The 14,107-nt window shown below is 32.9% G+C and overlaps 1 protein-coding gene across 1 annotated transcript; it reads right to left on the bottom strand.

Moving 5' to 3' along the window:
- Positions 1 to 3,597: 3,597 nt before the first annotated feature.
- LOC143062017 (uncharacterized) lies at positions 3,598 to 14,044 on the bottom strand. Its single transcript, XM_076233870.1, has 6 exons — positions 14,032 to 14,044; positions 11,847 to 12,067; positions 9,704 to 9,854; positions 8,559 to 8,783; positions 6,912 to 7,853; positions 3,598 to 5,142 (listed from the first exon to the last, which is right to left on the bottom strand). Exons 1-6 carry the CDS (start codon positions 14,042 to 14,044, stop codon positions 5,060 to 5,062), a joined length of 1,635 nt encoding a protein of 544 aa, XP_076089985.1. The 3' UTR covers positions 3,598 to 5,059.
- Between the last annotated feature and the right edge of the window lie 63 nt (positions 14,045 to 14,107).

The following is a 14,107-nucleotide window of genomic DNA, read 5'->3' as shown; positions in this document are numbered from 1 at the left end:
GATCAAATAAAAATGGAAAACCACATGTAATAATGATATAGAAAGTACACTAGTTACTCAGTAAATAAGGATTGGAAACTTGAAGTTTAGTTTTTCCATGATTATTTCAGACACTCAATGCAATTTGATAGATTCAACAAATAGCTGCGTTGACTTTTTGGTGTGTTCATAAATTTGTCTATATATGCTTGTGCTTTGTCAGAATTACTTGACTTTGTCTCATTCACACTAGCTTTTCCCTTTCCTGTTTTTGTAGTATTTGGCTTATTTGCATTGTTTAAATTAGCATCTGTTGTTTTTGAATTGCTGCCTTTTGATTTATTTGCCATATTTGTCTCAGATTTCAGTTTCTCAGCCTGTTCAGTTGACTGAGTATCATTTATCATTTTCACTATTGCCTACAACTTATAATGAATTTGACAATCAATCATCTTGTGGCCTAGTAATTTAAATTTACTGCATACCCAATCATTTGGACAGTCATACACAAAATTACCAACCTGTAAGCATTTATAGCAAGGTTTTATGATGCTATCACTGAGAGAGTTTCTGTTTTCAAAATCAGGTTGCCCAGTATGCTTAACTATGGCCATATATTTGCCTGTTTGTAAGTTTCTAGCTACTGGTTTGTTCAACAGCTTACTTACTATTATTCTCTCTCCTGTTTGGCAGTTGGTGACTTTGCCTTTAACTCGTAACCGTTTTCTAAAGAGACTATGTATGTCACAGCCCTGCAATGTAAGGGCTCTATGTATTTGACTATCATCATCCGAAATCGGAACATTTTTCACTACAATTCTGTTGGTATCTGGTTGTAAAGTGCCTGGATTTCGGTGATTTTGAGAGTGCAGTGGAACTTGCCTGCCATGCAAGTTCATTCATGTCACTAACAGAGACAGTTTGTCTTCCCCGTTATCCATATAAACGAGCCTCATCTTACGGATTCTCTGAATACCTTTATCCGTTCAGCTGGGTTTTTTTTGTATCAATCGCGTTGTATATTTCTATGTTTGTAAGTCATCTCAGTGGTTTAATAGGACCAAATACATCGGTCTCTGTCAGAAATATAGGTTTGTATACTGACTGGGATCATCTGTAATATTATCAGCCCAACTCTTTTGTTTTGGTTTGTGTTGGTGTTTGTATTTGACAAAATCTCTGATTATGACGTCATATTTGTTTTGTTTTGATTTGAAAGGAGTAGGTTCAGTAAGACCCCTTTTTGGCCTCAAAATATAGCAGTTTTAGAAAACTGTGAAAATGTAATCGTTTAGATATTTATTGCAAAGTAGAATGCTTCTGCTACATAAACATGGGCTGTTTTTGACAACACAATGCACATATATCGGGTACTAGCATCATTAAGTCATGCTAAATTACTGAAATCTTCACTATTGGAGCATTTAACTTAAATTTTAGACAGTTTCCGTCTGAAATGAAAGTGGCCGCATTCGTGTTCATTCATGATATTGAAATGTAAGTTGTATTTGATGATAATACATGATATATATAAAGATTGAGGATGAACACGGATGCGGCCACTTTCATTTTTGACAAAAACCATCTGAAAAGTGACGATTTTTGGCATATTTGATAGATTTTTCATATTTAAGCTTGAATCGGGGCGTTTTAAATGACTTATTAAGTTGAAATCTTCCACATTAACTAATTGAATCAATTGAAATAGACACTTAAGTGTTTAGAAAGTGTCTAAAATCTTTCGTTAGATGAACTTGAAAATTAAGGCCGAAATCGGCCCTTACCGGACCTACTCGGGGTCTAACCACTTTTTTTTGTTAAATTGATACGATATTCCATTGCTTGCATTTCTTATGATGGTTTTCTTGATAGAGGGTTGCTGCTTACAAGGAAGCTTTTAAACCAAGAGTTCTAAATGGTGAAGTTGAAATCATCCCTTCGTAGATTTAAGAACGCCATCACGAGTTGGTTGACCGTTACGGAATAACCGTTTCACTAATGATATAGGATATGTTCCTTACGTCGAAACTTCACTCCCCGTCCCTTTCATGAACGTGACCTACATAATTAGACTATTTACTGGATTTTTTTTATTACATAAGCAACACGACGGATCTGCTTACCCTTTGGGAGCACCTGAGATCACCTCTAGTTTTTGGTGGGGTTCGTGTTGTTTATTCTTTAGTTTTCTATGCTGTGTCATGTGTACTATTGTTTGTCTGTTTGTCTTTTTCATTTTTAGCCATGGCGTTGTTAGTTTATTTTCGATTTATGAGTTTGACTGTCCCTTTAGAATCTCTCGTCCCTCTTTTACATACCTTGCATATCTTCTAGAAGTCATTTAAAACTATCTTTTGACATTTGTTTACATAATGCTTTAATCTCAGGTTCCATCATGAAGTTTATGTTTATGATTTTTTTTTCTGAAGTGGTATCTCGCTAAGCCTTAGCAATAAAGGGATATCACTCCGTTTTGGTTTTTTGTTGCACTTTAGTGTTTCTGCTGTTTCGTTGTTTTCCTCATATAGTTGATGTGTTTCCTTCGGTTTTAGTTTGTAATACGGATTTGTTTTTTCTCAATCGATTTATGACTTTCGAAACAGCGGTATACCACTTTGCCTTTATTTAAAATCAATTTGATAGTCAAAAAACCGTCTTGATGACTTTAATAAAATGTGGGTTTTTTTGTGTGTAATTGTCATTCAATTTGTTCTTTGGTTGTATTTTTTTTGTACACGTGAAGAAAAACATTATGGGAATTGATTTCGTTTTTTTCTTTAGTTCTTGAACTACCATTTACTAGAGCGAATCAATTATGCTTCCTTTGGTTTCTTAGAGCTATATGATAGTCCAATCACTGAAATGAAGAACGAAAACAACAATAGAATGACGTCAAAAAATGTCAGAGGCATAGGGGAGGGTTGAGATCATACAAAACATATTTAATCACCTACATACTAGTCAATTCACTATGAAGGATCCATTCAGATCCTCTATTTCAAAAACATTTGCCTATGAATGCTGTGATGGCTCCTTTCACAACCAACTCTACATGAACACTAGCCTACGCATGCTTTTTGGACTTCCTTATTACTAACTACTGCAAAAGCTATTGTCTCCCCATATGCTTTGTTCATTCTTCTAATAACTGATTCTTTTCGAATTTTAATCTCTAAAAGTAAAATAAGAAGAATACCGAACACCGGGGAAAATATAAATTGAAAGTCCCTATAAACAAATGGCAAAATCAAAAGCTCAAACACATCAAAAGAATGGATAACAACTGTCATATTTCTGATTTGGTACGGGAATTTTCTTATTCATAAAGCTTTCTCTTATCAACACAACGGAGCCTTGGCTCACACCGAACAACAAGCTATAAAGGGCCCAAAAATTACTAGTGTAAAACCATTCAAACGGGAAAACCAACGGTCTAATCTATATAAACAAAACGAGAAACGAGAAACACGTATATATTACATAAACAAACGACAACTACTGTACATCAGATTCCTGACTTTGGACAGGTGCAAACATTTGCAGCGGGATTAAACGTTTTAATGGATCCAAACCTTCTCCCTTTTTCTGAAACAATAGCATAACATCACAACAAAGAAAAACTATACTTTATAAAAATGAATTCAAAAAAGTAATACATTATTTATAACATTATAAATATACTGTTCACATCGAATAGTTCGTATTGGGAAACATATTTAATTATACCTAAACGATGAGATACACTGATTTGAATTAAATTAAATTTGATACAATTGAGGTTTGAAAAATTCGTACAAAAATGGCTACAGAAGGGTACATAAACCTTAAACAAAAAGGGAACACTTGGCAATTCCGTTCTATATGTCCATTGTCAAATAATTAAAAAGGTGAAAAATTTAGCAAATATAAAAAATATAAATAATCCTTTCACAATATAAAGACGCGCACGTTTTAAAAATTTGTTCTTTCCATTAGTGTTATATTTATATCCTCTAACTATAAATCAACCAGCAATAATTATTTGTAACACAATTTATTATATGTTTTAATCGACTATATATAAGGTTTGAGGTCATCATCACAAATTGATTGATCAATATGATGTGTCTGTGTCTGAACTCACAAGCGACCTATTATATTTGCACTCCTTTTCGAATTCAAGCGATTATCTTAATATTTTTTATTTACTTGAGTTGTATCTTCGTAATTCAGTTATGAGATTTGTACATAGGTAAAAATCTTAAGCCTACATTTAATATTCTGAAATATGTTCATAATATATCCTAGCCGATCAATATACATTCCAGTCATTAATGAATTGAATTGTAGAACGCATAAACTAAAACATTTAATGACAGACCTAAAAATCAAGAAAGAAAGAGAACACCATGACGACACAAGATGAAATTCGATTATAAATAATGAAGGTAGGACGGGAATATTTCCAAAATGTGTAGCGGCAAGAAGCATTACATAATACAGCAGCATATTCTGATTAATAAAGAAGGGACCACAACTGGGCTGCTGTGTGCTAAACTTTTACAGAGAACTTGGTACGATTTATTGTCCCATAGAAAATTAAAAACAAAAGTGCGATATCATATCGATATGGTCATGTTTTAATATCAAATGTATTCTTTGTACTCTAATATTTGTAGCAATTTTAAAAACAAGAGACGTTAATCGATAATTTAAAATAAGTTTTTGATGGAAAAATGTACTGTACTTTGGGTTGTTAATTGTATCTTTATAGAATCTTGATAGAAGATTTACAGCAGATTTAAATGGACGATGTCACGCTTAAACGTCTTACATCAACTATGCATAATTTCGTTACAGAATACCCCGATACGCCGATACCCTTCGTAAGTCCATCCATGATATGTTAAAATGCAAAATGTTAAGATGGAAATGAATATAATGTAAGGAAGATTTTTTAAAATTTCACATATTCTGTCAAGCAATAAGTAACAGTTTCAGATATAGAGATATAGAAAACACAACAGAAGAACAGAAGACCAAACAGAAACGCTGACAATAAAGAATACTTCGTAAATAATTGTATAACTGTGTCATCAGCTTATTCATCAAAAGTTTCATTTGCTGATCCCTGATATCCTGGATTACTGGTGGTTGGTGATTGGAATGGCGGTTGTCGTTGTGCTGAAATGATATTAATATTTACGTTTTAAATGATATGGGATAGTAAATATTTACATCAGAGGATGATAGAGCCATTTGTTTAAAAAGGGATAAATTTCAGCAGAACTAAAGTTGAGACCAAAAACCTTCTGATAATTACTCTGTGACCTTAGTTTTGATTTCATAGATACAATATGCAAGATCCAAATGAAGCGGGACACATCGCAGGAACTATCAGCATTAATCAGATTAACACAGTTTTCAAAACATTAAATATATAACGATAGACTACGTAACACGAAGCCAAGCAAACATTGGGATTAACTCTCGTGCGTCAGAAGCGTGTGCCAATTATGCATCACATAAGGCTCTCATCAAAGTGTCAAAACTACAAAAAAAAACAACAAGGAATGTCATTTTTATCCATTTTTTGTTTTATTAACATATTATACTAGTCAACAAAAGAAACGATACAAGGCAATGCATCTTCCATATATAATGCAATTGGAATCCCAAAATTCAAAATTCGATGTTAGAACATTGAAATTGTGAACTTAAACATGGCCTGCTTAAAATTTTGAATGCCTTTTCAGATATTTGAATGCTTAATTCTCATTTTCGAAATTAAGTACCAACTTTTATCATCATTTTCCGCAAAATAATTTTGACCCCTGTGTTCAATAACTCAGTATTTATTTACTTTTCAATTTAGTCAATTCCTTTAAATTATAATGCATTTGCTTTGTCAATGAATGTTTTTCATTTGATAATTAAACAGTTTTTCCCATTTATTGTATTTTATAATAAATTTCAGTTCAATCTTGTGTATCGTTTCTTTTGTTGACTAGTATAGATAACAAAATATTATTTATCTTGACCACCGCGTCCAGTAGTAGTCAAGAAGACATTATTATTGTTTTGAGGGGTTGGCAGGATACACGTTATTGTTATAAATTTTAACTTCACGGTTAAGTAATCAATTTTAATGACAATGATGTTATACAATTGTTTTTTTCACCTTTCATATGGCTTTATTTCTAATCTAATTTCTGTTACCTTTAGAGTGTCGAGTTGGTGTATAGTATATAGGCTTCTCTGCGAGAAATAGATCATTTTTTCTGATAGATTAACTAAATTCAAAACCAATTTAGATATAGTTGAAATATATATTTTATTCAACTGAGTAAATTGATCGGAATGTGAATGATAAATAGACCTAAAATTCTTTGTGGTCTATCTCAGTCATGGCATTTTACGCGGGAATTTCTACCATTGACATCGTAATATAATTTACTTTTGATTATTGCTATCTTTAGTTTTTATACTAGATACTAAGTATCTAAACATCTGTTACATATTGAATAATTATTTTTTTATTTATCGCATTGGCTTGTAAAAGAATGTGTTCTTGCTGTCATCGAGAATGGGATAAAGTTTATAATGTAATTCTTAACAAAAATTGTGTTAATTATACCATTAGGGATCTTTAGAATAGTAGGATAACTATTTTTGGAATACTGTTCAAGGCTATCGTCCAGGGCCAGTTTTAGCTAGAAGTAATGGAATCTGATGTTCATAAACAAAATAAGCTATATGTCGTTCATCAGCGAAAGCTACCTACAATTTATATTAAACACGCCCTTTCATTTACGTTTAGGGATGTGCTGCGCGTTCCTGTGATTCAATTTGCCCAGAAACCATATAATTCTATGTGTTTTCATTGCTGTAGTTGTATTCACCTTGACCTCACTTATCAAACTTGACATTTATGTAAGTATTTATATAAATACCTTTATTATGGGTTGATTCCCTAAATGTTTTCACAACTAAAAACACCAATGTTAGTAGTTGGAGTACACCGATAACACACACAATGATAATTATCCCTTCGATTGACACAGATGAAGACGACGATTCGTTTGTACTTTCTGATTTTCCGGACTGCAATGGAAGGTTGCCTGTGACAGCAGAACACGTTTGACTCTCTATTGCTGACTTGATAGTATTATTCAACAGAGTCAATCCACGATCATATTCATCCTTGTTCGTTGCTTTGATATCAATTGTAATATTCAGTTCTTGATCTTGCTCAATATAGCTTTTGATAATTTTGATAATTTCAAATTTAATTTCAGCAGTAGTGCCCTGTAAATAATTTTGCAACGATTCCTTGGTAAAAACACAATCAAACTGCAATTGTGATAAGGGAAATGTCAAGGAGAAAGTGTGAGCAAAGTGCGTTTCAATTTCATTGAATACTTTAACTGGATCTATGGTTGTTTTTGACCTAGGTATAACATGCAGATATGGATTTGTCTTGATGATGTTTTCGCTTAGTTCTATAGTCCACTCTTCCTTTATAGTATCTGGTTTTCCATTATCTAATATTGCACTTGGACAACCGCCGACAAATATCATTTGGATTTGGTTTGTTATATTACTGGTTTCGTCATTCCTTTCGTTATCGTAAATTTTTATAGCTTTTGTGTACAAAGGTGATTTTAATGTTAAAGTTTGAGTCTTAGAACGTTGTGTTCGTTCGACATTAAGAACCTGCATAAATGTTTCATTAACTTCATTTAGATACGCCAGTGAATATGTAACGGAAGATTGCGATTCAATTTCCACGTATAAAATTCTGACTTTGACTTCAAAGGAAAACAATATACGATCTGCAAAGTCGTATCGATGACTAATTTTGGCAGCGCTTGGATATATCAAGTCAGTACAAACTGAAAAATATGAATATATATATGAACAAATCAAATGCAACATATTATCAATCAGGGAGTATTATCGGAACAGGGTGAGATTTAAAGAAATAGAAAAAATACGAAATGAGAAAAAGGAAGTTTGTAATGTTATTTATGATTTTTGTTTTTATAATTCACGTTGAGTCGTTTTGTTTATTTTTAGCCGACTTATTGTGGTAAATGTAGCACTGATAAGACAATTTGCTTGGACTCAATTAAGATCGGCAAAGACTGTTCAGTAGCTGTTATTCCCCTATTAACAGTACTGGATTTGACTGCAAAGTCTTAAATGACAACCGGGTGATATTTTGGCGACACAAGACAACAACTGTTTGAAAATGGGTAGACGCTAAAGAATATCCCTTCAACAAATGTAAACAAGCAAGTTTCAATTATCATTACTACAATCCCTTCCACTTTTATCCGAATGTGACCTATCGATTAAGACAACCATTGCTATGTTTAAACGACGGATTTTATCATTTGATTTGGATATTTTTAAGGATTTTGCCCTACATTAATAGTCAGAACAGAACTTAGTGTACAACAAATATCAGATGCAATATTGACTGAAATATAATTTTGCAATCATATGTAAAAGCGATAACCGCACGATGATGTTATTATTAGAAGTAACTCAATATATATGAAGTGAGTCAACCATATTTATTTATTTCAAAATACCTGCTGAAAGCGGCTTATGCGGTTTCGGTCCTATCTCCTTAATTCCAACTTCTCCCATATCGCCTAAGCTGGCTACATGCGTTATACCTTGATCCCAGAAGGACTTTTTTGGTACAGACGAAAAAATCTGGATAAAACCAGTTTCACCAATGATCAATGGCTGTCCTTCAAGTCGAGCAATATTACTACTTTGGAAAGTAAATTGTACCGGATATATATCTAAATCTAAAAGAAAGTGAGTTTTCAAATGAATGAAAAAAAAAACAAGACGTGGTATGATTGCCAAAGAGACAACTGTCCACAAGAGACAAAAATGACACAGACATTAACAACTATAGGTCACCGTACGGTCTTCAACAATGAGAAAAGCCCATACCGCATAGGCAGCTATAAAAGGCCCCGATATGACAATGTAAAACAATTCAGACGAGAAAACTAACGGCCTTATTTATACAAAAAAATAAACGAAAAACAAATAAGTAACACATAAACAAACGACAACTACTGAATTACAGGCTCCTGACATAGGACAGGTACATACATAAATAATGTGGCGGGGTTAAACATTTTAGCGGGATCCCAACCCTATAAAAATAGAAGATGTGGTATGATTGCCATTGAGACAACTGTCCACAAGAGACCAAAATGACACAGACATTAACAACTATAGGTCACCGTACGGCCTTCCCCATTTCTAAAGGTGAGACATTTCTAAAGGCATTTCTAAAAACGAAACAAATTTACAATACAATATGAACTTATACACAGTGGAAATTGACAGAAGAAGATGATTAATTTTGTAACCTGACCTTTTCTTAAAAGCCATAATTTGGAAAAATGGTAAGGAATTCTTGAATAAGTTATCTTAAGATAAATCAAAATTACATTATACTGCAAGAAAATCACACACACACACCCACACCCACATCCACCCCCCACACCCACCTCCACCCCCACCCACACCACGTCAACTCTAATATATACCTTCCAACCAATGAAAAAAAGAGGTTTCAGACTCAATACATATATTTTCAAAGGAATCGAAAAACAATTCCTTCGTTAAAAATGAAGGAAATTTGCCTGTGCCCCTTTGAGTTCTTGGCCTTATTTTCTGTATACAACAAATATCATTAGTTTATACGTACCAATGTTCTTTGTTGTCTTTTGTAGATTTTTAAGTTCAAGAGTACGGTGTTGGGCGTGGTCTCCATCCCACTCAGCATGCCTTTTAATGCCATTTATGATAGATTTGACCTTAAGTTCCCAAACATCATAAGTAGATGCTCCATCCTTACCCTGGAATATATTAGGATTAAAGTTCATTTATTAAATTGAAAGGAGAAAAAAATGATTGAATTTTTCATTACTTTTTACAATTGCCTTTTTATTCACGAAACTGGCGTTTTATGAAAATATTTACTACATAGTGAATATCTTCACACGTGACCATAAAAAGACACGTACATGTATCTGATATTATCAGATTATTAAATGGCATTTTTCATATCGCATGTATTATCAGCCCTGGGTTAAATATCAGCCCAAGAGCCGCATAACATATTGATCCTTTTACGTGGTTCCCAATGTAAGTTCAAAGAGTGAAAAGTTCACGGACGCCAGACCCCAAATTTGATACATTCGATATGAAATCTTTCTAACATATGCCTCAACAGGGAAGAAAAACATTTTAATATGGACGAATCGACAAAAAAATAATTTCAGCAATATACATAATGAACACTGTTTGGAAAAGTCAACTTTCTAAATCATGACGGTTTGAATCTTTTAAAACATGCATTTCTTTTATAATTTGTTCGTTTTTTTAATTTTTTTAATTTTTATTATTATTATTCGTATAGTTCCCAATGAGACAACTATCTTTTATAGAAATTGGAATAAATACATCCGCTACTTTATTTAAAAATTTAAAACCCCTTTTTGTATATTGAGCTTTAAAAGGAAATCCTTGATATAACTTTTCAAAATTAATAAAAATTATTGTCAACAAAAACCAACGAGATACAACTGAATTTAAGTTTCCTTCTATGGATAGACACATGAACATCAATTGTATATAGATTGTCTCATCTGAATGGTACTAGCATATATACATGAACGTCTTTCGTTATAACAGATACTAGAACGTAGAACGTTCGTGCTATTTCTATTTGGATTCTGATAGGAATGTATAAATAACTTTTTTGAAGCCTGATACCTTCGATACCTGTTTGCACCACTGAGCCGATGCAATTACTGGTGCACGTTTCGTCCTCGAGGGTATCACCAGCTTAGTAGTCAGCACTTCGGTGTTGACATGAATATTCAATATATATTATCGCATCGCGGGTAAATTATCACGTTGTAATTGATTAAACTCCGTCACGTGGTGACCGCACATTTATCCGTAGGGGTTTGTAAATTTCATAGTGGTTCATGACGTCACGTCTACTGTTAATGGTGACGTCATCTATTGATGTTTTTTTGCATTCTATTGTTTATTTTTCTACAGAACGCAGCAGGAAAAGACAAGCGTGCTGTAAATTCGTTATACGGTTCACTACTGACGGACGAGTCCCCTTTGGATTTTAATAAAACTCTATGAATCCGTAGGGGTCAGTAGCAAACCATATAACTTATAATATTAGATAAGTTGTTTGAAAAAGTAAGAATTATACGAAAAACTATGAATTTTCTTATCACAGGCATAGCTTACCTAAGCCGTATTTGGCACATTTTCGAATTTTTGGTCCTCAATGCTCTTCAACTTTATACTTGTTTGGCTCTCTGTTTAAATTAATCTGATCGTCACTGATGAGTTTTGTGTAGGAACAACGCGGGTCTGGCATATCAAATTATAATGATGTTATATTTGTTATTCTCGTGGGATTTTGTCTGATGCTTGGTCCGTTTCTGTGTGTGTTAGTTACATTGTAGTGTTGTGTCGTTGTTCTCCTCTTATATTTATGCGTTTCCCTCAGTTTTAGTTTTTTACCCCGATTTTGTTTTTTGTCCATGGATTTATGAGTTTGAACAGCGGTATACTAACGTTGCCTTTATTTATAAACCTTGTGCCTTAGATAACTATTTCCCAAAGTCTGAAAATTTTGTCTAGATATATGACATTTTATCAACAATAGAACAATAATTCTGCTCTTTGGTCGAGTTGATTTGTCTTTTATACATTCCCGTTTCCGTTCCTAATCTTATATTATACTCAACTAAGCGAAAGATTAAATAATGTCTAAAATTTTATCATTTAAAGAGTTCACTGGAATAATTGACACTTGCCGTTATAATGGCTGCTTGTATTTCTCCAATATCTTGTTCTATCACTAAGGTGTGGAACCAAAACGAACCACAGAGAGTTTTCGACAAGCATAAACAGTCCTCTGTATTTCCAACAGTAATAGTATTCGTTGTAATTCCTTTTGAACCAATCAACTCAACTTGATAATGAACAACTGTGTTGTTATAACAGTGGGATCGTATGGTAATTAGATACGAGCAAGCTAAAAGTATAAGAATTTAACGCTTCCAATAAAACAATTTATTACATTGGTTGCAATGAATTACATTGATTTCCCAGTTAGATAAAAACCGATAATTTCACATGTGAAATAAACGTGGTTATTTCACTCTCTGACGTCATACAACAATAGGCGTTGTCAAGACGTCGATAACGTCGGATCAAAATAAATAGTCAATGCGTAGGAAAAAGATATAGTTCCTTACATTTTCTACATTAATTTCATAAAAAAGCCATTTACCAATGTAATAAAAAGAATAACTAATCGCCGTATTTGAATATAAAAAATAAGACAACTTGTGACCGAACGCCGCTATGGATTAAACTCCTGCTGCGCACTCGTTTAATCCATGCGTCGTTCGGTCACGCGTTGTCTTATTTTTGACATTCAAATACGGCGATTAGTTATACTATAAGTATAAAAATAAAGATATAAAAAGACAGTTATCATCTGTTGTATTTCATGCAATCAGCTTTTGTACAAATCATTCATGTCAAACGATATGACGTCTTTGTGAGATAAATGGTTAAAAGCCATTTAACAAAATAATTTAGTAGGGGAATGTTTTTGTATCTTCAAAATCATAAACAGCGCTTTTGTATTCAGATATCGCAGATCAAATTTATTCGTTCATTGTGTAATCATACGTTTTTTGATTGAGTTGAGTCTGCCAATTGATATTTTATCGTATGTTTTTCTATGTTGTGATGTTATGCTATTGTTTCGGAAAAAGGGAGAAGGTTTGGATCCATTAAAACGTTTAATCCCGCTGCAAATGTTTGCACCTGTCCTAAGTCAGGAATCTGATGTACAGTAGTTGTCGTTTGTTTATGTAATATATACGTGTTTCTCGTTTCTCGTTTTGTTTATATAGATTAGACCGTTGGTTTTCCCGTTTGAATGGTTTTATACTAGTAATTTTGGGGCCCTTTATAGCTTGTTGTTCGGTGTGAGCCAAGGCTCCGTGTTGAAGGCCGTACTTTAACCTATAATGGTTTACTTTTTTAAATTGTTATTTGGATGGAGAGTTGTCTCATTGGCACTCACACCACACCTGCCTTTATCTACTTTCAAAATTTACAAAAATACAAATGCTATTATAATTAAATTTATTATTGCTTCGCATCAAGGTGTAGAGCTATTAGTTTCAGTCGATTACACTCAATCTTATAATTATTACTAATCACATATATAGTCTGACTGGTTGCTTTAAATTGCTACTGAGATACTGCCACAACTATTGGCTTAAATACGAACAGGAATTACAGATTATCTCATCGAGGATAATAAATCAAATACCGGAAAATTAACTATGTGTATTTCAGTTAGGATCAGCTATCATGAATTCGTGTTCGTTTAATTATGTATGTATTGCACAGTGAAATTCAATATTTATATATCAATTTTTATACGTAGATATAAGATGATGTGGTATGAGTGCCGATGAGACAACTCTCCATTCAAGTCACAATTTGTAAAAGTAAACTATTATAGGTCAAAGTATGGTCTTCAACACAGGGTCGCTCACACTGAACAGCAATCTATAAAAGGCCTAATAATGATTATTGCAAAAACATTCAAACGGGAAAAAACAACGGTCTAATCTATATAAAAAACTTGAAACTAGAAACATTTATGAACCACATTAACAAACGACAACTATTCAACATCAGATTCCTGTTTATATGCTTTGTAATCTTCAATATGCACGATTTGTTTTGCTTATCAATGGTCATAAACAATGTTATATTTAACATACAAAAAATGCATTATCTGTATTTTATAACTTCTACCAATCTAGGCATACCTCCAGATTCGTGTCTATTTGTAAATGTTATAATTTTTGATAAATTAAGTGAAAAAAACTGAAAAACATTTATGTATAACACACTCTTAAAATAGAACAACATCAGTTTCTCTGAATCTTGACATCTATTGTGGTTTACAATTATATGTCATTGCTTTGCATTGCAACCTCTGTGGTCAATCGTTCAAATTTCCAAATCGAATACTTAATTAAAA

This window comes from Mytilus galloprovincialis, chromosome 2 (assembly GCF_965363235.1).
Source record: "Mytilus galloprovincialis chromosome 2, xbMytGall1.hap1.1, whole genome shotgun sequence".
Lineage (NCBI taxonomy): Eukaryota > Metazoa > Mollusca > Bivalvia > Mytilida > Mytilidae > Mytilus > Mytilus galloprovincialis.
Note: the sequence above shows the minus strand (reverse complement) of the source record. Positions and strands in the feature narration are given on the sequence as shown.

What these genes read in the sequence shown, in the direction of transcription:
- LOC143062017 (XM_076233870.1), bottom strand. An exon ending in TACAAGCAGCCATTATAACG is followed by an intron (nt 9,855 to 11,846) that starts GCAAGTGTCAAT and finishes AATATATTCCAG; the next exon opens with GGTAAGGATGGAGCATCTAC. An exon ending in GCATAAGCCGCTTTCAGCAG is followed by an intron (nt 7,854 to 8,558) that starts GTATTTTGAAAT and finishes CATATTTTTCAG; the next exon opens with TTTGTACTGACTTGATATAT.